This window comes from Delphinus delphis, chromosome 15 (genome assembly GCF_949987515.2).
Source record: "Delphinus delphis chromosome 15, mDelDel1.2, whole genome shotgun sequence".
In the NCBI taxonomy this organism is placed as follows: Eukaryota; Metazoa; Chordata; class Mammalia; order Artiodactyla; family Delphinidae; genus Delphinus; species Delphinus delphis.
Window position 1 is genome coordinate 78,108,452 of NC_082697.1, and position 23,687 is coordinate 78,132,138.

General features: G+C 54.9%; 1 protein-coding gene across 5 annotated transcripts in view; it reads right to left on the reverse strand.

Moving 5' to 3' along the window:
- The window catches only part of GTF2IRD1 (GTF2I repeat domain containing 1), a 111,747-nt gene that overhangs the window by 32,165 nt on the left and 55,895 nt on the right, over positions 1 to 23,687 (reverse strand). For 3 of the 5 annotated variants that reach the window (XM_060033135.1, XM_060033131.1, XM_060033130.1), the window contains 11 exons: positions 22,709 to 22,734; positions 21,659 to 21,767; positions 20,714 to 20,751; positions 20,199 to 20,279; positions 19,529 to 19,618; positions 12,577 to 12,624; positions 11,606 to 11,671; positions 10,327 to 10,510; positions 4,796 to 4,845; positions 4,520 to 4,576; positions 3,001 to 3,084 (listed from right to left, as the gene is read on the reverse strand). In XM_060033135.1, the coding sequence (XP_059889118.1) occupies positions 3,001 to 3,084; positions 4,520 to 4,576; positions 4,796 to 4,845; positions 10,327 to 10,510; positions 11,606 to 11,671; positions 12,577 to 12,624; positions 19,529 to 19,618; positions 20,199 to 20,279; positions 20,714 to 20,751; positions 21,659 to 21,767; positions 22,709 to 22,734 (833 nt within the window). The remainder of the gene's footprint in view (positions 1 to 3,000; positions 3,085 to 4,519; positions 4,577 to 4,795; positions 4,846 to 10,326; positions 10,511 to 11,605; positions 11,672 to 12,576; positions 12,625 to 19,528; positions 19,619 to 20,198; positions 20,280 to 20,713; positions 20,752 to 21,658; positions 21,768 to 22,708; positions 22,735 to 23,687) is intronic. The other 2 variants (XM_060033132.1, XM_060033134.1) reach the window with 2 other exon arrangements.

The window sequence follows — 23,687 nt, forward strand, 5'->3', positions numbered from 1 at the left end:
AGCTTGTTTGTTTGGCTTTATTTAATTGAGATGTAATTCACGTACCATAACATTTACCATCTTAAACAATCCAGTGGTTTTTAGCGTACTCAGGAGGTTGTGAAATCATCACCACTATCTAACTCCAGAGCGTTTTCATCACCCCGAAGAGAAACCCCATTCCCATTAGCAGTCACACCTCACTCCTTCCCTCTGTGCCCTGGCAACCAAACCAACCCACTTTGTTTCTATGAACTTCCAGCCTGTTTTAAATTCTTTATCCTGACTTTGCTGCAGACAGAAAGGTACTTATACCCATAATCCATGAATGGGAACACTGCCATCTCTACTTCCTCACTCCTTGCCCCCAAAAGGGCTCTTGCTAGAATGATTGACGGCCTCTGTGTTGCCCAACCCAGAAGGTATTTGCTCTCTTTTGGCAAAATCCAACACCTTGGTGTCCATGATGCCTCACTTTCTTGGTTTCCCCTTTCTGGCCACTCCTCCCCTTCCTGGACTTGACCTCTAAACACAGAGCTCCTTGGCTTTCTGCATGGGTCCTCTTTCTGCTCTCTTTGCACCCCTAGGGGTGTCTCCTCTGCTCCTGTGGTCTAATTTTTGCATCCAGTCCAGACACCTCTCCTGAACAGCAGACTTTTCTCTCTGCCTGCCTATGAGACATCTCCACTCACCCTTCAGACTCAACATATCCAAATGGAACCCATCATCTCCCCTCTTCAAACTTCCCCGCTCAGTGAGGGCGCTGCCCCTTCTCCCTGGCTGGCAGTTTGGGTATCCACCTGTCTCTGGCAGCTCTGTGCTCCCCCCTCCTCCCCCTTGTCATGGTGACAGGTCTGGGTAACCCAGGCCTAAGCCAATGAGCACATGGCATTCTCTGCCATGGGGATTGGGTAAAGACTGGACATGTGACTCAATGGGGATCAATGAAAAACAGGGGAGGGCCCAGGGAATTCTGGGAAACTATCAGGCTTTCCTGAGAAAGCCTGTGGAAAAGCCAGCTCTCTCCCTGGATGGGATGTCTGGACCAGCCGTGGTCATCCTGCTAGCAAGCAGGAAGTCAGCCTGAGATGATTCTGACACAGCGGAAGGACACCAAGTTCATTCCCTGAGCTGCTGGATCCAGCTAATCCTGAAAGCCACCCTACTGCTGCATTTCCTGAGTTATGGCTAATTGTACTGTCCAAAGACAGCTGCACCAATCTTTCTCCCATCCCACGTGCTCCTCTTATAGTGTAACATCGACACTCCCCTCCTCTTACACTAGGGTGGAACTTTGTAACTGCCTTGACCAATGCAGTACGGCAGAGGGGACACTGCACAACCTCTGAGGCTGGGTCATAAAAGGCAACGTGGCTTCCACCTGGCGCTCTCTCTCAGGACACTCAGGAGCCCCGACCAACAAGGAGGAAATCCAGCTACCATGGAGCTGCTATGCCAGAAAGCCCACGTAGAGGGGTCACACAGACACTGAGAAAGATGCTTGAGGGGCCCAGCCGTTCCAGCACCAGCTCCTTCCCCAGCCCAGGCGTCAGACATGTGAGTGAGGATGCCGTCCAGATGACCCCAGCTTCACCCGCCTTCTGCCTGCAACCCCGGGACAGACCGTGAGTGACAGCTCCCCAGCTCGGCTTGCTCCCAAAGTCCTGACTCGCTGATACCCTCAGAGATAATACATGATCATGGCTATTCTAGGCAACCACGTGTTAGGGTGATCTGTTGTGAAGTCATAGTAACTGAATCATGAGCCAATTAACCCCCTTAACGGTTGAAGCCAGTTTGGTTTTGCTACTTGAGACCGGAAAGCACCTTAACAGATACAGCTTGTCCTCCTCGAGGCAGGATGCAGCTGGATGCCTCCATTCCTCCCGCTGCCCCGTCAATCTGCGCCTGTGGTTCTCCCTCGGAAGCACATCTCACTCCATCCGGTTTCCTGCAGCATCCCGGCCAGGGCCTGCCCAAGCCATCATCACTCTCGCCGAAATACTGCTCCAGCCTCTGGGCTGGTCTCCCAGTGTCCACTCCCACCCTCCCACAGCCACTCACTTTCCTCACGGCATCCAGGGAGACACTTTAAAAGTGCAAAACTGCTCCATTTACTTCAGTCCTCCCAAAATACAAACCCGATATCATGGTTCCCTCCAAGGCCCTGGACAATTGGATCTGTCTTCTGGCCAGCTCCGCAGGGCCCTCCTCTCCCCCAGTGCCTGCCCTTACGCTTCGGCTTTTGGCTCCTTCTTATATCTATCTATCTACTTACATATATATACATATATATGTGTGTGTATATATATATATATATATATATATATATATATTTTTTTTTTTTTGGCTGCACCGTATGGTTTGCAGGATCTTAGTTCCCTGACCAGGGCCCACGGCAGTGAAAGCGCCAAGTCCTAACCACTGGACCGCCAGGGAATTCCCTTGGCTCCTTCTTAAGACAAGCCTCAGGGCCTTTGCACATGTCATCACCTCAGCCAGAATGCCCTTCCTTCACACTCTGCTTGATTCCCCATCGTTCAGTTCTTTCCTCCAAGAGCCCTTCCCTGGCTTCCAATCTAAGGAGAGCTATTTTCTCTTGAGCAAGCAGCCTGCTCTTTTCCTGCATAATCATGGGACGACGCCTCACTGTCGCTGGATTCTGGGTAGAGCTGTTCTATGTCGGTCTCACGTCTCTGGTCTGCAGGGTCCCCCGAGGGCAGGGACTGCGTGGTTTTTTTGTTTGTCTGTTTGTTTCTGGCATGTGGGATCTTAGCTCCCCGACCAGGGATCGAACCCGCAGCCCCTGCAGTGGAAGCACGGAGTCTTAACCACTGGGCCGCCAGAGAAGTCCCCGTGAGACTGCGTGTTTTCTTCACTCCCTTTTCCCCAGTGCCTGGCACACAGTAAGTGCTCAAGACGTATTTGTATGCAGGTGAGCGGTCTTCCCAGAGGAGACCACGGCCAGAACCGGGTTGCTCCTGCCTCTCTTCCCTCTCGCCAGGGTGTCCCGGGGCTCACCGTATTTCTTATTGAACAGATCCTGGACCTGCTCCCTCAGCGTGTTGGCAATGTCGATCCGTGAGAGTCTGGCATCATAATTTTCTGCAAAGTGAAAAACAATTACGGATTTGGGCTGTTAAATGAAAAGGCACTTGGTGACTTTAAAGGAATACGATTTCCTAACTACGGGGAACTCCTTCTCAGGCAATTATCAGCTCCGTGGAGTGGGCCCCTTGGAGTCCTCCAGCACTAACTTCTTGACGGAGACGTGTGTTTTTTCCGGAAGGACGCACACTCTCGCGACAACAGCGATGAGTCGGAAATTAACTGTTGACATTTGAAACCCACACCAGTGAGCCAGCCCTGGAGGTGAGAGACGCCACGGAGGGGAGCAGCCTCCTGCGTCACCGGCGGGGGGAGTGGGGCCTCGCTCAGAGTCAGGCGGGAGGCAGGAGGCAGCGCGGGGACGTGAGCTCAGTGGACAGGGCGGCCCCGCGGAGGCAGGAGCCGGCCTGGAAGCTCCTCGTGGTCACTCATTCACCCAGAGGCTATCGCTTATGGAGCCCGCGTGCCAGCACCTGCCATGAGACCCCTGGACGAGCCCCCGGCCTTGGGGAGATGAGAACCTGCACTGCCTTGTGGGAAGAGAGAGGTGGAGGATGGAGGAGGGAGGGGGTGGGTCTCTGGCTGGTCGGACCCCAGTCTGCTAAGAGGGCTGAGTATGAGGGGTCACAGGGTGAAGTGAGAGACGGAACTCCCCCGTCCCAGAAAGTTCCGGCTGCCCAGGAAGGAGTTGAGAGGCTGGGGGGTAAGCAGGTGCCCCTCTGGGATTTGGGCTCCTCCACCCACAGGGGCTGGCCCTTCCTGCCGCTGGTCTGGCTGACCCCACTTTCTCCTCTGGGTCACACTGACCACCCAGGACCCACATGGGGAGCACCCACCCTAGGGGACTCACAGCCACACCCTAGAGCTGCCCCGACATGCACGTGGACGGCTGCTCTCAGCCACCGCAGCCCCTACCGATACTACACTTGATCTTAACCAAAAGGTAATATCAGCCTCCACTGTGGGGAGGGAGCCTCCCCTGTCAGTCCCTGGCCCCTCCCTGCATCAGGCTTCCCCCATCTTCCACGCCTCTTCCTCCACGCTCACATCCTCCCGCCCCTCCTTGGCCCAACCAGGGTCCTCCTTCTTGGGAGAGCCCTCCCTGCCCTCCGTGACCTCCTCTCCTCTGATTTCAAAGCACTAAGAGCACGGCCGGCTGCCTAATACGAAGCGGGCAGGTCAGCTGCTTCCCCAGACGGACAGCAGGCCGGCTCCCGCGCCCTGTACCCCCAAACCCCCAGCCACCTTGCGGAGCCTCTCACTGGGGCTGGCAAACTCCAGCCCTGCCTGGCTGCCCGCCGGCCTCGCTCAGACCCCGGGGCCCTGAGGTTGGCGGCCAGCCCCTCCCACCCCTAGCCTGGCCCTCCAAACCCAAGCCAGGTCAAGGTCATGGCACTGGGACTGCGGACCCCATCCTGAGCTGCAACCTTACCTTGAAAGCCCTGTCTCTTCAGGCTCTCGTCCACAAGAGGGTCCCCGGAATCCCTCTCTGGGGGCGGGGGGGAGAGAAGCCAGGGTGAGCAGGCAGCTCCTGGGACCCGGGACAGAGGTGGTATCTGGTGGGGGCAAACCCAGCAGGGAGGGCAATGGGGGGATGCCAGGGTAGACGGGACCAGGACAGAGGAAGCAGGAGGAGGGGTGATGGCAGAAGCCTGGGACCCCTCCCACGCCCGGCCCGCGCCTCGGCCCATGACCCTGCGCAGGGTACCTTGGCTGTCTGTGAGGGGCTCTTTGACTCCTTCGGTGAGCAGCTCAGGCCTGCAAAACACAAGTGGGGCTATCACCAAGGTCCCTCCAGGGCTCCCCGGTACTACCCAGCTCTCCCCCTGGGCCTCAGTCTGCACATCTGTGCAGTGGGCGCTCCTGGCTCTGGACAGTCAAGGTCTGGGGTTTCTGCCTCCCAGGCAGCTGTCCTGCTGAGCCACATGTGTGATCTGGGGGCTGCGCTGGGCTCTGAGGATCCAGCCAGGAGCGAAACCAGCCTGGTCCTGGCCCGGTGCAGCTGAACCCCTCACTCTCGGTTCCAGGGTCCAAGCACGTGGGCTGGGGGCTTCCTACGGAGCTGCAGACACGGTCGGGACTGACTGTGGCAAGATCCTGGTGTAGGGAAGGCCCAAGGTTTCTGGCTGACACCATCTCACTCTGGGGTCGGGGCCTCGGGGACCAGACCCAGCTTTACACTGATGTCTGTATCCCTGCAGACTCCACAGAGCCTGTCCTCACATTAGGTAACCCGCCCGACATCCTTGAGGTAGGCACTGTTTCCACCATCCCACTTGCAGGAATGGGAGACTGAGGCATCGGGAAGGTGAGTAACGTGCCCAAGACCGCACAGCGAGAGGGGCAGAGTTCAAACTAGGCATCCCCTCCTTCTTGCCTGCAGCCTCTCCCGCTGAGGGACCCCTCCCACCCCAGGCCTGTTTTCTCATCTGAAATGGAATAATAACGCTGCCCTGGCTCAGAGGGGAACAGGCCTCGTAAATCCATACTTGAAGACACAACAGGACCGCAGACAGCACTCTGGCCTGGGAGCCCTGCTCAGTGCCTGTGGGGAAATCATTACACTTTCTGGGCTTCCGCTTCCCCATAAGAAGGCAGAGAGGAAGTGATGGGGGGTCTAAATGTAGTCTGAGGGCTTTTCCAGCTCCTGAAACTGTGATCTAAGGCAGGGCTGTGCCTCCTCCCTCCCTGGTCCTGTAAGCCCAGCTCTGTGTCAGGCACAGATGCCCGCTGCCAGGAGGGACACCAAATCCTCATCCACTTGATGGAGGGGGTGGTGCCCTGAGAGTCTGGCCTTTGGCCTCACTCCCAGGCAGGGTCTCCTGTGTCACTGCTTGGATACCCCTGTGAGGAAAAGCCCAGCACCTCTCCGGGCAGCCTCACCTACAGACTCACCCTCACACTGAACCCTGGTCCAGCATCCCTTCCCTTCGGGAGATGTGAAGGAGTGATTCTGGTACCTGTTGTACCCGCCATGCCCTGCCAGCCCTCCTCTGGCCAATGTGACCTCCCCAGTGCCCTCAGCCTGCCATTCAGCCCAGACCCCCGCCACCCAGACAGGCCTGCTACAGCTGGACAAGGATGCACCCAAAATGGGGCACTTAGAATCAGTGCTGTATAATATAGCTTGTCTGTTCTTCAAGCCACTGTTATCAGCCAGACCTCTTGACCTCTAGGGAGGGGAGGGGGGCTGGAGACAGTCCAATCACTTGGCCAGTAAGCCAGTGAAGGCTAGCAATGAATTCCAGTAGAAGTGTGGACACTGGGGTCGGTGGAGCTGCCTGGTTGGTGAACACACTGATGTGCTGGGAGGGTGATGGGCCCTGATTTCGCAGGAAGAGGGGATGGAAGCTCCACATCCAGTCCCTCCCAAACTTTGTCCTTTATGTCTCTTCATTTGGCTGGTCCTGATTTGCATCCTTTCTATAAAACTGTCACACAGTGCTTTCCTGGGTCCTGTAAGTCGTGCTAGTTAATTATCAAACTTGGGGAGGGGTCCTGGGAACCCCTGAATTTGCAGCCAGCTGCTCAGGAGTGTCGGTGGTCTAGGGACCTTTGAACTTTAGCTGATGTTGGAAGTGGCGGTGGTCTTGCTGGGGACTGTGTCCTGAATCCGTAGGGTCTGCTAAGTCTGGGAGGTCGGCACCAGAACTGCCCTGCAGCGCTGCAATCAGACAGACCTTCTGCCACTCCTCCCCTGGACCTCAGTCTCCCATCCGTGTGAATCCACCCATGGTTTTAAATTTCCCAAGGTTTTTTTTTTGTTGTTGGTTTGTTTTAACTTTGGAGAATTTGATGAAGCAAGGGACCCTATTTCCAGAAGAATGCACAAAAGAATATGAAAAGTTTGGATACATGTTTGTTCAAGAATCTGGGTTAAGAATGTTTTTTGATCAAAGATTTAGAAAGTTTGATTTGACTCTGTGCCAACTCTCATCACCTGGCAGCCGCTGTCTGGAGGCTGTTTAGGACGTGGAATTCAGGTTTAGGTGGAAATCAGTCCGTCAGTGACATCCCTCCAAGTGCTGATTTCTCATATATTTTTTTATAGGCTCACTGTATTTCAAAATAAGGTCTTTACATGAGGACATTAGGGTGGGCCCTAATGCAATCTGACTAGTGTCCTCATAGGGAGAGGAGATTAGGTCACAGAGAGATACCAAGGATGTGTGGACAGAGAGGAATGACCATGTGAAGACTCAGCAAGAAGGTGGTTGTCTGCAAGCCAAGGAGACAGACCTCAGGGGAAACTAACCCTGCTGACACCTTGACCCTGAACTTCCAGACTCCAGAACTGCGAGAAATAAATTTCTGTTGTTTAAGCCACCCAGTCTGTAGTACTTTGTTATGGCTGCTCTGGCCAACTAATATATATATATACACACACGCACACACACACACACACACACACACACACACACACACACATACATTTATACTTTATTGAGATGTAATTCACTCTTTAAGGTACACGCATCAATGGTTTTTAGTATATTCACAAAGTTGTTTATGCAGCCATACTTTTAATTCCAGAACAGTTACATCATCCCCCAAATACATATTTTTTAGAAGTAAGATTAATGAGAAGTGGCGATTTTTCACTAATATTCCCAATAGTATTTTTGACTAATTTTTTAAATGAAGAATAACAAAATAAATATACTCAAGTGCTCCATCTCTCTTCTCCGATTATCTCTTAGAATCACCCCAACTGGTCCTTAATCCTAACACCCCAACTGTTCCACTGGACAAAGTTAATCACTCTTTCCTACTTGAATCATTTTCTTCACTTGGCATTCAGAAAATGAATTATCTAAATTCACTTTTTAAAATTTATATATATATATATTTTTTAAATGAACTCCTGATACAGGCAACCACATGGATGAATCTCAAAAGCTGAGTGAAAGAGCCAGACCCAATGAGATGCACAATGTATGATTCCATTTATATGACATTCTGGAAAAGGCAAAATGGCAAAAAAATGATCAACTACCAGGTCGCAGGGTCTGGGGTAGCCAACAAAAGGGCACAAGGGAAGCTTGTGGAGTGATGGAACTGTTTTGTGTCTTGATGGTAGTGATGTGACAGTGTGAGTTTGCCAAAAATCAAAGAGTTGTGCATTTTAAAAGGGTGAGTTTTACTGAATGTAAATTAAACTTCAATAAACCTGATACTAAAAAAAAAAAAAAATCTTAATTGAGTACCTACACTGTGCCAGGTCTTTTGCTAAGCCTTGACCTCCAGGGCCACCCCATAATTGGTACAGTATGCCCCATTTAATGCCCTGAACAACCTACCCAAGGTCAGGGGGAGTAACAGGAGGAGCTGGGCTTAGACCCAGGAGCCTGCGAGTCACCCAAGGGCTTCCAGTTCTCAGTTTGAGGGGGTGGATGAGGCAAGCAGTCCCCATGTGCTACGTCCCTCCTGAATGCTGACAGGTTCCCATGTTCTGTCCCCACCCCGGCCTCTCTCCTGAGTCTGACCCCCGTAAATCCACCTGCCAACCCTCTCTGGAAGGCCCCCACGCACCTCAAACATAACACACAGCAGACTCACATCCCATATATCAGCAGATTCTACCAGCCTCATCTTCAAAACACTGTCTGAATCTGACAACTTTTCACCATCCCACCCCTACCTTTACCTAATCCAAGATGCCACTGTGTCCCCTGGGCCAGGAACAGCCTCCTCACTGGTCCCTGTTTCTGCCCCTGCCCATCCTCCTCAAAAACTTCCAGTGAGTCCTTGTTAAATTTGAAATAAAATCCAGATTCTTTAAACCAGTCTAAGACCCTGTATGATCCAGCTCCTGCTATCTCTTGGGCCTCGCCACTCTCACTCTTCCCTCACTCCCCCTGCACCAGTCACAATGGCGCCTTGCTAGACTTCAAACACACAAGGATGTCCCTGCCTCAGGGCTTTTGCACCTGCTGTTCCCGCTGCTTCAATGCTCTTCCATGGCAAATAATTTGCAAACCTTGCTTCATTAAGTCTCTGCTCCAAAGTCCCCTCCGTGGACAGGTTCCTCCTGCCCCTCCTCCTTTGCCCCTTTAACCTGCATCATGGCATTTATCTCTACCTGATACTATATTGTGATTCAATTCCGTGAGATCAGCCAACTCGAGGGCAGGACTCGGTGGCATTTGCGGCTGCGTCACTCCTGGAACACGGTGGGCACTCAAGGTGTATTTGTGGAAGGAAGGAACCACGTGTCCACCATTTGCATCTCCTGGAGCATCACCCTCTCTGCTTCTCCTGGCGCAAACCAGGCCCCACGAGAGAGCTCCCTGCTCCGCACCCCATCACCAGCCTGCCACTCGAGGCGTGAAGGACACTGTGAGTCTCCCAATTTGGGGGCCATCTACTCCCCCAGGGACAACAAACCCTTAAGAGTCTCCTCTTTCTTGTCACTTCCAACCAAACCAAAAGTAAATTTATAAGACATCGCGTTAATACACAGAAGCCAAAAAACACAAAACAGGGCTTCCCTGGTGGTGCGGTGGTTGGGGGTCCGCCTGCCGATGCAGGGGGCGCGAATTTGCGCCCTGGTCCGGGAGGATCCCACATGCCGCGGAGCGGCTGGGCCCGTGAGCCGTGGCCGCTGGGCCTGCGCGTCCGGAGGCTGTGCTCCGCAGCGGGAGAGGCCACACAGTGAGAGGCCCGCGTACCACAAAAAAAAAAAACAAAAAAACACAAAACAGTTCACCCCAGGTCCTCCCTCACCTTTTAAAAATTTAGTAGGTGCCTCCGTCTCCTCCAAAGGGACTTTATATCTGAGCCGGCACCCAGGCTGGACACACTGGAGCTCCCTGGGTCCTCGCTGACAAAAATCAGATGCCCGAGGAAACAGAAGAGACTCAAAATGCCAATGCCTGATTTTCCAGTCCTGGGGTCATGGGGCATTGTCCTCAGCCTGGATGCCCCCTGGCCCAGAGGTGCTCAGAATTACCCAGGAGGTCAAGCTGGCGGGAGTTCTCCCATTCTACACCTGGGTAAACTGGGGGCTGTTCTCGTGGGACTGAGAGGGCGTCAGTCTAGTTGCTTAAGGTCCTTCAGGCCTGGGCTGGGCCTGGGCAACCTCGTGCCTGCTCAACTGAGGCCAAACCTCATCGAATGCCCTATTTTTTTTTTAAGAAAAAAGCCTTCCCCAGTCTGAAGAGGAAGATGGCTACTTGGTGCTGCTCCTGGGTGCCGGGCGAGCCTGGAAGGGCTCCCGTGGACCCGGCCGGGCCTTACCTCTTGATGACGAACTGGATGCTGTTGCTGGCCTCCAGGATCTTCCGGAGCTTGGCGATCCCGAAGCAGTTGGGCCTGCGGAGGGAGATGCCTTCAGGCAGCCCCACCACAAACAGCTCCTCTGGGTACATCAGGAACTTGGAGTAGGGCACCTTGACAGGCTCCGAGATGCCAATGGCCTTGGCTGCAGAGATACGGCTGCTGTAGGGCCACCCAGATCTATGGGGCCACGAGCCTCAACTCCCACCTCCCATGTCTGCATGGGGGGGCCGCAGGTGCTGGAGCCCTTTTGAAACTTAGCCCTTAGTTGAACCCTCCTGACCCTCCTGAGGTAAGTACTGTTAGCCCCAGGCTGTGGGTAAGAGACCCAGAGCCCAGAGGGGATGTGACCTGTCTCAGGTCTCAGAGCCCCAGAGCTGGGGGATGTGAACCCAAGTAAGTGGGTAAGACCTATGCTCAGTTCATGCCCTCATACCCAGGCAATGCAGGAGAAACTGCTGACAGCTGGTGAGACCTGGCATCGGCTCCACCCAAGTCCACTTGTCCCTGTGCTGCCAGAAAGGCCCTCCAGAGGGTCCCCCTGCCACCATAAATAACCCCAACCCCCTGCATGGCCCAACATCACGCCTTGGGAACCAGAGACATCTGAGGCCCAGGCCAGGCACTGCCGCTCACTAGTTCTGGGGCCTAGGACAAGCCACATCACTTCCCCAGGCCTCATTTTCCTCATCTGTAAAATGGGCATTAGGACACAGGCGTTTTGTGAGATGGGATGGGAGAAGCACCTCGCCAGCGCCTGGCCAACCACAAGGGCTGAATGAAGAGCAGGCTTCTCCCTGCCTCCCTGTTTTCTTTCCTGGTCTTTCTAGTAGGAAAGACCTTGTTATCCATCTGTCCTCCTGAGGACCCTGAACAAGGGTGTCTGTGGGTACAGAGGGGCAGTGACAGCAGTCAGAGAGGCCTCTGTAAGCTGAGGCTGAGGCAGACCATGAGTGAGTGTGAGCCTGTTGAAGGAGGAGGTGGGGACGCTGCGTTTCAGAGGGTGGGGTTCTCTGGCAGTGCCTCAGTCTCCCAGGGAGGGAGGTCTAGAGCTGAGGAAGGGGCAGGATGGCAGGCCCTGCGGAGCCCCGGCCCTTTCCCAGTTGGTCCCAGCCCCTCCGGCCCCTCCCTCCTCTGTCTCTGTTCCAGGAGCAGCTGGGATGGGGGATCAGGCCCTCTGAAAACAGGGCAGCTGGAGGGAGGCCTGGATGCCCTCGACCCTACCCGGCTCCTCGCTCACCGTATCGCGTGTTGAAAAGCAGCTCCACCTGCTTCCGCAGAGGCCGGATCACGTCACCATGACTGTCTGAAAGGCAAAGAACAGTTTGGTGAGCCTCCCCAGTGGCAGCAGGACCCTGCTTCTCAGCTCATGTCCTAGGTCTGCTGGCACCAAGAATGACCCTGTGCTGGGACCTTGGAATGGGGAAGGGTAATGGTGGCAGTAACCTACTTCCTCAGAAGTGGCATCCCTGCAGACAGGTCCACAATTCTGGGGCTCAAATACCTGCTTGTGAAATCGGATCTAGGGCATTACCAGGACTGAATGGAAGGTTTTGAGGCCTAAGAATGACCATGGGCCTTTCTATGTGAATGTCACTCTAGACCAGCACCGTAAGTGACTTTGCTAGCTTGTGAACTCTAAGCCTGCAAATTGAGTATGCCGCCACTAGGTGGCAGTGGATGTTGATTAAAACTTCAGAGTTCCTCCCCTGCCAGGCTGGGTTTGGGATTGGGAAAGTGACGCTCCTCTCCTCTGACACCCACTCATTCCGTTCCAGGGGTGGAAACAGACCCATCCTCACCTTGATCTCCCTGCCTGTCCTACTCCCACCCTCCGCAGGGTGGGAATGAGCAGTGTTCCTGAGATTGAACATGTCTATTGGACACAAAGCCAATTTTGTGCTTTCAGGCCTAAATTCGACTTGCTCAGGAAGACTCAGCCTTAAAACCTTTGTGGAAAGAGGCAGGGTGTATATAAAAACAAAATAAGAAAGGCTTACAATTTCCTTTACCAGAAAGAGCTGCTTCTACCTCTGACCGTGTACCTCTTAGTTCTACAAGACAGGTCTATAAACCTCCTCCCAACTCAGGCAGCCCACAGGACACCCACCCCCAAACCCGGTGTTGGGAAGAGACAAAAAGGAGATGCAGGACTGGGGAGGGGAGGAGACGTGGGGGGGGGTGAAAAATGGGGGGTGAACAGTGCCTCACCCTCCACAGGCCTCTCCTCAGGCCGCGGGTCCTCGCTGGGGCCTTTGTCTGAAAAAGAGGGTGCCAGGCAGCCATGTTCATCATCTCCTGCACCACCAAAGTCAGGGCAGACAGGTGGGGAATGGCAGGCCCAGACTCTGGAGCACGGCATGGTGACTCCCAGATGGGATCATGGACCCCAATTTTGCACAAGCACCTGCCCTCGCCTCCATGTGAGTTTCAGAGACCAGATATCCTGTGACATTTGGTAAACACCCCGTGGAGATCAGCCCTGCACCAGCCTGTCCTTCCATCTACTGACTGCCAGGTTCTGTTCTAGGCATTGAGGACACACCGGAACAAGACAAAGCCTTGTCTTCCTGGTGTGATGTCAAACATTACATATGATGCCAGATGGCAGTGACGCCGTCAAGAAAAACAGAGGGAATTCCTTGGCGGTCCAGTGGTTAGGGCTCCACGCTTCCACTGCAGGGGGCAGAGGTTCTATCCCCAGTCAGGGTACTACGATCCCACATGTCAGGTGGCATGGCTGGGTAAGGGGATGGAGGAAAGGCAGGTGGGGGCGTGGAGCCATCTAGGATCACGTGGTCCCAAAGCATCTGACAAGATGACACTGGCTCTGGCCTGGGCACAAGGGACCCAACCTTGTCCCCAGGTGCCCGTCCAACAGGCAGCAAGGTCGTGGCACAGTGAACAACAGGGGAGGTGAGGGCTCAAGCTATACAGGGGAGGGGTGAGACTCGCCCTGGGGGGCTGAGGGGGGGTACACCTGGGCTGGACCCAAGTGTCCAGGGAAAGCAGTGGGGTGGGAGAGGGACACAGGCAGGGAGGGGGGAAGTGTGTGTGGGGAGGGTGGTGGCAAACTCAGAGATGGCAGATTTCCGCAGCAGGATGAACTCCAAGTGCGGACAGTGGAAGTGGGGTGCAGGGGGTGCGGCACAGGCCGACCGGCGGGCTGCAGGGCCTCCATCAGCAGCAGCTCTTTGGTGCCAAGAGCTGGAGGAAGGTGTGGGGACTTTCAACACTTGAAAGAACCAGAAGGAAACTGCGACTTAGGAAGTTTGCTGTGCGTTTGCCAGGTGCTTTCCCAGGCAGGGCTAACCCTTAAACAGCCCTTCTCAGCCCCTGACACGAGGCTGACCTGGTGAGGGGTGGAGAAGTCGGACCTGGGTCTGCTCTTGGCCAGCCGGTGGAGAGGATGCTCGGTGATGAGGGATGCAGGGATGTGCCAGATGGGATCGTGAGGGGGATGGAAAGGGGCTGATCCTGGGAGAGCTGCCCATGGTCAAGGCCCACTCACGGACGGAGGGAAGGGGAGCCTGCATCTGGGATTGCCAGACAAGCCTAAGCCTTGGGGCTCAGCCCGGAAGGTTCTGGAAGGTTTCATCTATGCTCAGCCTCTGACTTAAAAAGGGCCAGGCCTGAGCTTTCGGCCTAAATTTTCCTCATGGCAATAGGTACACTATGGGCCCACCTGACTCTGCCTGGAGGCTTTTTTCTGGCTGTGGGAGCAGACCAGCAAGGTACAAGGGCTGGGATCAATGCCTGGAAAGAGCTCTCAGCCAGTGATGGAGGGCAGATCACCAGCCCAGCTCCCAGCTTCCTCAGCTGCGTTAACTCAGGTGTGTGATTTACGTGGGCTCCCGTGGTCCCTCAGCTCAGCTGCCCACAGGGGTGACGGGCCTGACGGCACTGCTGTCCTGTCCAGTCCCCCTTCGTACCAGGACTGCCCTTCCCGGACTCTCCTCCCAAATGAATGAAGGCCCCTGTCTCAGGGGAAGCCCCTGAGGGATCCCAAACTCACCAACTTCATCTTTGCCATTTCTAGACAGAGAGGGGCAGACAGGAGGAGAGGAGTCTGGTGGGGACAGAGGGACAAGCAGTGCTGCCAGGGAGGGTTCCCTGAATCAGGGAGCTGGATCTGTCTCAGGGCGGAGGGAGATGCCCAGATGTCACAGTGGCAGCACCGATCAAGTTCACGAAATGGCTTGAGAGGAACAAGAGGGGAGACCAGGAAGTCTGTCCCCGCTCTGAGCTGTCTGTGTGTGCAGGGCCACCCCCAGGCGGTAGCAACAATCTGAGAGCCAGGCAGATGACCGGACCCAGACACCCACAGGGAACCAGCTCAGCTCTGTGGCTCCACTAAGGAGGGGTTTCTGCCAGCCTTTGTTGTAGGACCCTGAAAACAGAAGGAAGCGGGGCCGGGTCCTCTCCTGGGGGGCGGGGGGCTCTTTCAAAGGCAGCAGGAGATGATGACCTATGTACTTTGGGGGCCTTAATTCCAAACGTGAGAAAGTTGCCTGCTTTTCCCCCCCGCCCCCTGGCATGGTGCGGGGCTACTTACCCTGAACAAACCCGTCCATGTGCTCACTGCCTCCCCATTTTCAACCTTGGTAAACGATCGAGGGCATGACCAGAGATGCCCAAGGCACCAGGTGAGCAAACGAGGGATGATTTGTACAATACAGTAACACCACCAGCTGGGAGAAGCCTTTCCGATAGAAATCGCACCATGCTGGTCCACGGCTCCCCAACCCCAGGGGCCTCCACAGATCGGGACCCCCTTGGTCTTCTTTTTTTTTTAATTTATTAAATTTATTTATTTTTGGCTGCGTTGGGTCTTCGTTGCTGCGCACGGGGCTTTCTCTAGTTGCGGCGAACGGGGGCTACTCTTCGTTGCGGTGCGCGGGCTTCTCATTGCGGTGGCTTCTCTTGTTGTGGAGCACGGGCTCTAGGCGCACGGGCTTCAGTAGTTGTGGCCTGAGGGCTTAGCTGCTCCATGGCATGTGGGATCTTCCCGGACCAGGGATCAAACCCATGTCCCCTACACTGGCAGACGGATTCTCAACCACTGCACCTCCAGGGAAATCCCCCTCGGTCTTCTTAATTCTGCTGTGAATGCAGCCAGGTGACATGCGACTTCTTAAAGACCAGGCCACACTGTCAGCTCATCCTGAGCCTTTGGTCCACTACACTCCCCGCAGTTACCGGATTGCTTCCAATTCCACTCACGCCCAGCCCGTGCCTGACAATCTTCTTTCTTCATTACCAAGGTATTAGAAGCACATCGCAACTGATTCAGGGAGTGACAAAGATAGATCACTTAACCTAACATAGCTACTTTTTTGATATTTTCCCCCTCCAAAACAGTGATCATGTGTTCAACACAGTTGTAAACACCATCAGCTTTGTGTCTTCTACAGTCTCCCTCGTTGCCTCTTTTTAGTGGCTAATAGTCCATCGGGAGGATACCGTTAACAGTTCCCTGACAGCTGAACGAGCTTGCTGCAATCCTGCATGGTCATCATTAACGCTGGCACGAACATCTCCGTGCAGAAAACACTTCACATTTCAGACAATTTCCTCGGACCGGGTTCCTGCTGGACGTGGCGGGGGGGGTGGTGGTGCTCATTTTTACGGCTCTTCAGGCTGACACATTTCCCTAAAAAGCTATTTGCCCATTTGCGTTCTTACCAGTGCCAGGTCTGTGCCCATTTCCCCATGCGCTCAGCCAAAGTTCTGTTCAGTTAAAAGGTGCAAGAGATGCCCCTTTGTTCAAGCCCCTGTTTCTCTGTGGCTGCATGCGTTTGTTTACTGTCTGTCTCTTCTTCTGTGGCAGGTACTGGGATGTACTGACTACTCAGATCCCCTTCAAGGAAGAGCTTGTTGGCCTAGCAGCAGGGAGTGTGGTCAGCGGGCAGCTGCCCCTTCAAGGACTGCCCTTCCAGGGTGGCCCGCATCTCGTGACTGATTGAGGTGGAGGTATAAAGGCCAGGGTATCCAGTGCAACTGGGAGCAACTCTGAGGGGCCTTTCTGGCTCCGAGCTCCCCGTGGGGTTGGTGGACGTGTTGCTGCAGCCAGATCATGGCTTGCCTTCCCCCTCGTCCCCCTTGTGCTTCTGTCCCCTCCCTTACATAGGTGTTGATCCCAACGGCAGCTCCTAATAAAAACCCCACACATTAAACTCCATCTCAGAGACTGGGCCCCACGAACACAACCCATGACACACGTCCTGGGGCTGTGAATTTTTCTTGTGCGTTTCAGCCCAGTGTTCTGGTCTGTTAAGGCCATGGGGAACACCATTCTTGGATGGACTGACCATTCCTCCCCAAGGATCTGCAAATTGCATAATCTTGCTGCCTAAGGCCCCTTTATCCAACTAACTGACAAATGTTTGAGGAAGGACCAAGCCCTCCAGGACAACAGGGGAAACCTTCCCCGTGTGGAGGCTGGGGTCCCCCTGCAGCCCTCCCTTTTTTTGCTTGAAATTCAAATAACTTTTATTTAAATTGAAAACAATACTTAAAACTGCATTTAGAGTCAAAACCCTTTTTTTTTTTTTTTTTTGCGGTACGCGGGCCTCTCACTGCTGTGGCCTCTCCCGCCGCAGAGCACAGGCTCCGGACACCCAGGCCCAGCAGCCATGGCTCACAGGCCCAGCAGCTCCGCGGCATGTGGGATCTTCCCGGACCGGGGCACGAACCCGCGTCCCCTGCATTGGCAGGCGGACTCCCAACCACTGCGCCACCAGGGAAGCCCAAAACCCTTTTGTTTATAAAAATCATGAGGAGCTTCCGCAGCTGGAGGGTCCTCTGGAGATCTCGATGTCGTATGAGCCAACTCCGTCCCGTGGATGACCCCACACTGGGTCCCCTCTGATGGCTCCCAGTCGCCCATGTAGAAATCTGTTCCAGAACTGTGCCTGGGACTGACGCACGGTCCACCTGTTTGCAATTGGGGCAAAACCTCATCTCCAAGTCTATCTCTGTTGTCACCGCATCTGTGTCCGCTGGGACTTCTCACGTCCTATGCACGTCTTAGGTATTATCCATAGATCACACACATCCACAGCAGCTCCGAGGACCCTTTATATCTCCTTATCGAACTGGACTCCCAGGTCCTCCTCACTCTTTCCTGTTTCCAGACCATTCTCCCTGACAGAGAAGACGGAAGCAGACGAGGAGCAGAGAGATTCTGCCTTTATCCTGTCACCAATTAACGTGGCACCACCCATCTGGGCCTGTAGGAAACCTTCTTATTTATTTTTCCAGTCACTTGTTTATTTTTGGTAGGGGAAACGTTAAAAAGTGCAGTAAAGCATACAGAATATTACCACAAACACTCATGGACCTATCAGCCGGAATGAATACACATTAGCATTTTGTCATAGTTGCACACGATTTCTAAAAATAAAACATTAGCAATACTATTGTTACGTCTCCAAACTTACAGAAATGCCATATTGTCTATATCCTTCTGCACTTGCTTTTCACATTGAACATTATGAGGTTTCTTCACACTGTGCATTTAAATACACCTACTACGCTTTTGCACAGTATCCTTAAGCAATACCCACCCCTCTCCCCTCCTAATCAAGCCCACACCAGACATCACAGGCAAGGGAAACGAATTCCAGCCATCTTCCTAAAGTTTCCTGCCCTGGCCCTGCATCCCTTGTTACACAGCCTTCCAAACTCAAATCCTCTAAGTACTAATATCGTTTTCTGCCATGTCCGCAAACCTTCTATAATTTACATACTGTTTGTCTTTATAATGATTCACTTAAAAAAAATTTTTTTTTTTTATTTTTTGGCTGTGCCACGCAGCACGCGGGATCTTAGTTCCCCAACCAGGGATCAAACCTGCGCCCCCTGCAGTGGAAGCGCGGAGTCTTAACAACTGGACCGCCAGGGAAGTCCTATAATGATTCACTTTCTAAAAACATTAACTACGTGTAATAATTCTTACTTCTTATTATCAATAATAACATCTGTTGAGAATGGCTGGAGCTGAGCGTTGGGCATGTGAGATTCATTAAGCTATTCTTTTCAACTTTGGGTGGTTTTGAACATTTCCAAAATAAACTTTCATAAACAAAACACACAGAACCCGACCCTCTCCCTGCTGCTATCCACCTGCCCAACCATTCCTCTTGTCTAAATTATCATCAGAGTCTGTTTCTGTCCTTGTCCCCAGACCTTCTGCAGTCTGTTCTCAGCTCCACGGTCAGAGTAAACACTGTTAAAATGTACTCCATTAGCGCCAACCCCCGCACTGGTTCCTGTCTCTTCAGAGTTAAGTCTCCAGTCCTTCCTTTGATGTACACAACCCTGCATAACTCACCCAGCACCTCCCTTTCCCCACCTCACTCTGTTCCAGCCACCTGGCCTCCTTGCTGTTGCTGAGACATGCTGGGCATAGCCCACCTCAGGGCCTTTGCCCATGCTGCTCCCTCTGCCTGGAAAGTTCTGTCCTGATATCCACACGGCTCCTGCCCGCACCTCCTTCAGGTCTTTGCTCCAATGTCATATTCTCAGTGAGGTCCTCTCTGACCACTCAAATCCTGTAATAACCACCCCTCCTGCCCCTGATACTTCCCCTCCTGGCTTTGTGTCTCCCTATAGCACTTACCACCATCTGACTTTCTATTTTTCTTTTTTCCTTTTTTGGGGGGCCGCACTGCACAGCTTGCAGGATCTTAGTTCTCTGACCAGGGATCAAACCCGGGCTCCTGGCAGTGAAAGCCTGGAATCCTACCCACTGGACTGCCAGGGAATTCCCCTATTTTTCTTATTGATTTGCTTACTACCTGTCTCCCTGCACTGGGATGTCAGCCCACAAGGGCGGGGACTTTGGTCTGTCGGGTTCACTGCTCTGTCCCCAGCACCTTGCACGGGACCTTGTACATAGTAGGTGCTCAATAAATAGTTATTGAATAAACAAATTTATCCAAATGGGAGCTCCTGGGAAAGACAGAGTAACCAGACTTAATATTAACTCAAAGGCCTATTTCAAGTTTTCAGAAAGGAACCTGGCCTGGATGGGGGAGCCAGGCATATACTGAGTTTCTTCCAAGGGGGACAGTCAATACCAAGAAAAGTCTAGAGGCTTCCTGGCCCACCCCTCTCCCTGTTACATCCCAGGGAGGTGGGTCCCCAGCCCATTTCTTACCAGTCAGCATCTCCATCCCGTAACCGGAATCTTCCGAGGGCACATGTCCAGGCATCGAGTCTGTCATTTCCTCAGAGGTTGGGGAAGGGTCTGGAGGCAAAACTCCAAATGACAACAGCATCTTCTGTCTGTCCCACCCCGTCACGGTCCCTCAGGGACCTCCCAGCTCAGCGTGCCCACAGAGCAGGACCCTTAAGGAAGGAGAGTAGCTGTGCCAGAGGACAGCAGGGACCCAAGGGGCCTGGAGCCTGTGGTTACCCCACACTGAGCCTCCAGAGGACAAGTACATGCCCCTCTTCACAGATGCGGAAACTGACGCTCAGAGGGACCCAGGTCTGGAGTCAGACTCAGATCCTCTTACTCCAATGACCTTTTCTTCTCCCCTGCAGCCTCTCAAATCCCAGGGAAGCCAGGCCAGAGAGGTGAAGGCTGGGGGGACCTTTAGGAAGGTCGGAGCTGAGACCGGACCCCCAGCCCAGAGGGCAGATGTGCCTACAGAAAGCACACGCGATGTTGCAGCCTTTCCCGATCAGACCAGAGAGACAGCGGCCTGGCGACCCCTTCCTGGCCGGGGCAGGGGCTCCAGAGACAGAGCAGGACAGCCCGGGAGGGGACACGGTGGTGCTCGACCCCTGTACCTTCAGGCGGGGGTGGCAGGATCAGCCCTTACCTGGGACGGTGACCTGAATGATATCTAGATCCTCTGGCTCAATTTTGATGGGTCTCAGCCCACCCAGCTCCCCAGAGGTTCCTGTGGGGGGAAACGAGGGATCTGGTCAAGTGTGGCCGTGAGCTCGGCCGGGCAGGGGAGTCATTCTTGAACATTCTCCTGTCTGTGACTTGTTAGTAGTGCCAAGAAAAGTCATGTCAGCCCTGGTGTCTGAGCTATAGGTAGATACAACGTATAGACCTGGCAACTGAGACCTGCATCGCCAAGGATGTGGAGGCAGAGGTGATACCCGAATCCAGGTCTCCCACAAAGCCACCCACATCCCACCTCCCCCTCCCGGCCCCCAGCGAGCTCCCAGCATGCTCTGCGGCCTGGGGGAGGGTCAGGGGACAGGGGTGGACGGAGGACATTCATGAATACCCAGGCTCTGAGCCGGCCTCCTCCCCAGAGCTGCTGAGTGGGGCTGGTGGACGCCCTCCCACCCCAGACACACGCAGTGGGGTCCAGCTCCTCACCTGGCCCACAGTCTTCAGAGAGACTGCTTTTGTCCGACCTGTGGGAAGGAAGCCGAGAAATGACATGGCATCAGCCCCAGCTTTCCCCCTCCAGGCAGTCAGCGGCCCACGGCGGCTGCCAATTCAAAATGCACCCCTGACCACATCTGCTCCCATCCCAGCGGGATCCACGCCGCTCCCCCCCTACGCCAGCAATACCCCCAGTGCCCCGTCTCCCGGACAGCAGTCTCCTGGCTGCCCCAGCCGAGCTCCTGATCTGTACCCTGGGGTGACGTGCTGGGCGTCCACCTTGCCCACCAGCTGGGAGCTCCTGAGGCCTGGGACTGGTCAGTCTAGGAGCCCCACCACTTAGTGCAGTGGGGGTTTGATCAGTGCTTGTTGGGGGCACTGAGAGCTGTAGGGACCACCCGCCTGGAGAGGGTTCAGGAGTCTGGGGAGGGGCTTGGGGAGTGAAGCTGGGCAGGACCCTGGGATGGAGGATTCGGTTCATTCATAGAACTGTCGGGGAGGCCTGGGCTGGACGTGGGGATTCCGGGATAGATGGCCCGTCCCTGGCCCCCAGGAGCCCAGGCCCTGGGTGGGGGGCACTGGTGAATGGCGACCAGGCCATGAGCTGAGTGCGAGGCCTCGTGGACATGCAGGGCAGATTCCTGACCTAGTCTGGGTGCCAGGGAAGGCTTTTGAGACTAGATAACGTATGGCTAGATCCCAAGAGGGTGACAAGAATCCTCCAGGTGGAAGAAAATTGGCGAAATCTCTGTTCTCCTTCTGGGTCCCTTTAGATTCTCCCTGGCCCACAGTGGGGTGAGGCGTACAGGTGCCTGTGCGGGATAACCCTGTGCGGGGTGTCCAGGTGGAGTGAGACGCTGGGCCCAGCATCCTCCAGCCAGCCCTAGGCCTCGCTCCTCCCTGCAGAGCTGGCGCAGAGCCAGGCTGTGGCCTTACCGAGCAGTCCCAGCCAGGTCCAGGACGGCAGCACGGGAGACCTCCGCAGAGATGTCCTCGGGCGGACTGGCTGGCTCCAGCTTTGTGGGGTCTTTGGTAAACTTGTTCCCTGGGGGGAGAGCCGGGGAGGGGCAGGGTGGTCAAGGCGAAGGTTCTCCAGCCTCCTCTGCCTGCGGGGCACCCAGCAGGGGCCTCTGGGGGAAGCTCCTGGGGGCACCCCTCAGGTGGTCTGGCCTCTGTCCCTCCTTCTTGTGGCCTCCATGTCCAGCCAAGCCAGGAAGGGGTCCAGGGAGAGATGCCTCCCCTGGGATGAGGAATAAGGATGACGGGGATCTCAGAGGATTTGGCAGGAGGAAGAAGCCAGAAACGGCTGTCCTGACCTCAGGACAGGGGCTATGCTATTGGGGCTGAGGGAGCCCTTGGGAAAGGGACCGAGTCTCTCCCAAGGCTGTACCATGGGACCATTCTCTCATTTAGTTATCCCAGGAACCCAGAGGATGGTGCTCTTATCTTTTCACAGATGTGGAAACTGAGGCCCACATGACCGTGCCCAAGGTCCCAAAGCTGGGGGGAGGTAGGGCTGGTACTGGGGCTCAGATATGTTGCACCCCAAGATCCGTGCTCCCTTTGCTGCACCTGGCAGAGTCCGCCTCTTCCTCCTGAGAGGCAGGCCACCCACTGGTCATGGCCTGGGCACTTCGGTTTGCATCTAGACCCCAGTGCTCACTAGCTAGACTTTAGGGAAAAAGCCAGAACCCACTTTATAGGACTGTTGAAAACTAAATTAAATTAAAATTAAATATGCTAACAGCTTAGGAGAGTAACCATCACATGTTAGAATTCAGCAAATGTCAGCTTTATTATTCCCCATCCGGGGCTTCCCATGTCCGGAGGGGAGGTCCTGACAGTCTGTCTGCGCCTGGGAGCTGGGGCCCCCGGATACAGAAGCCACACCCAGGCTCCCTCGGGTCCGGTGTGGTGGCAGCTGAAGCACTCTTGGGGGCATCAGCTTGGCGGCTTCGGAACAGACTAGACGGTACCCACACATACCTGTGAAAATTCGCTCATCGAACATCCTGGGGAGAGAGGAGAGATGGGCATGAGAGGGGAGCCGGCCTCCAGGTCCCCTCAGTGACGGTCACTCAAGTCCCACATGCATGGCTGCAGACCTGGGCACCGGGCTGGCCTCACATGGGGGCAGAAGAGGGCACGGTCCGGGATAGCCAGATACCGCCAAACAACCAGACATCCCGAACCATTTCTCCGCAGCCAGGGAAGGCACTGGCCAGCCCCTGTGGGGTCCCGGAGGGTCCAACCTATTCATCTCAACAGCCCAGGGTGGGGGGCGGGGCTTCCTCCGGCCCTGAGCTCTCCTCGGCCACAGCTGGAGGATAACTCACACCCCTTTCCCACCAGAGCTCCGCAGCCTTTACCCACCACCCCCTGTGTCTCAGCGACAGGCAAGGGGTAGGCCCTGCTCCCAGGAAGCTCTGTCGGTGGCACAAGCCGGGAGCGTTCCAGATCACAGCCTCACAGCGTGACATGCGGGACCCCTCCGGTTTGTCTCAGAAGCCAAGGGGACCCAAGCAGGGAGGGGGTCAGGAAAGACTTCACGGAGTTGGGGATGGCGAGCCCAGGTGGGAGGGCTGAGAGGTTGTCCAGGTAAAGGCACAGGGAGGGCTGGCAGCTCCATCTGGCCGGCTGGAAGCGTCCTGTGGGAGGTGACCAGCCTTCCGTGCTGTGCCCAGGCATGTGGTCTCTACACCGTGGGCAACGGGGAGCCCCCAGGGCGCATGGCACCCTCAGATCACTCCATCACCACACAGAGGATGGCTTGGAGGGGGGATGGCTAGGGGCCCAGGGGCCATTTGGGGACTCCTGAGTCATCCTGATAAGACACCTGGAGTTCTTATTCCTGGAAAACGAGGATGGAGTAAAGGTCAGCGAGGGAGCTGGGATCACCTGGCTGCCTACCTGCAGGGCTGCTGTTCTTTCTGCTCTGCTCCCAGACCCCACCAGGGTGGCTCCC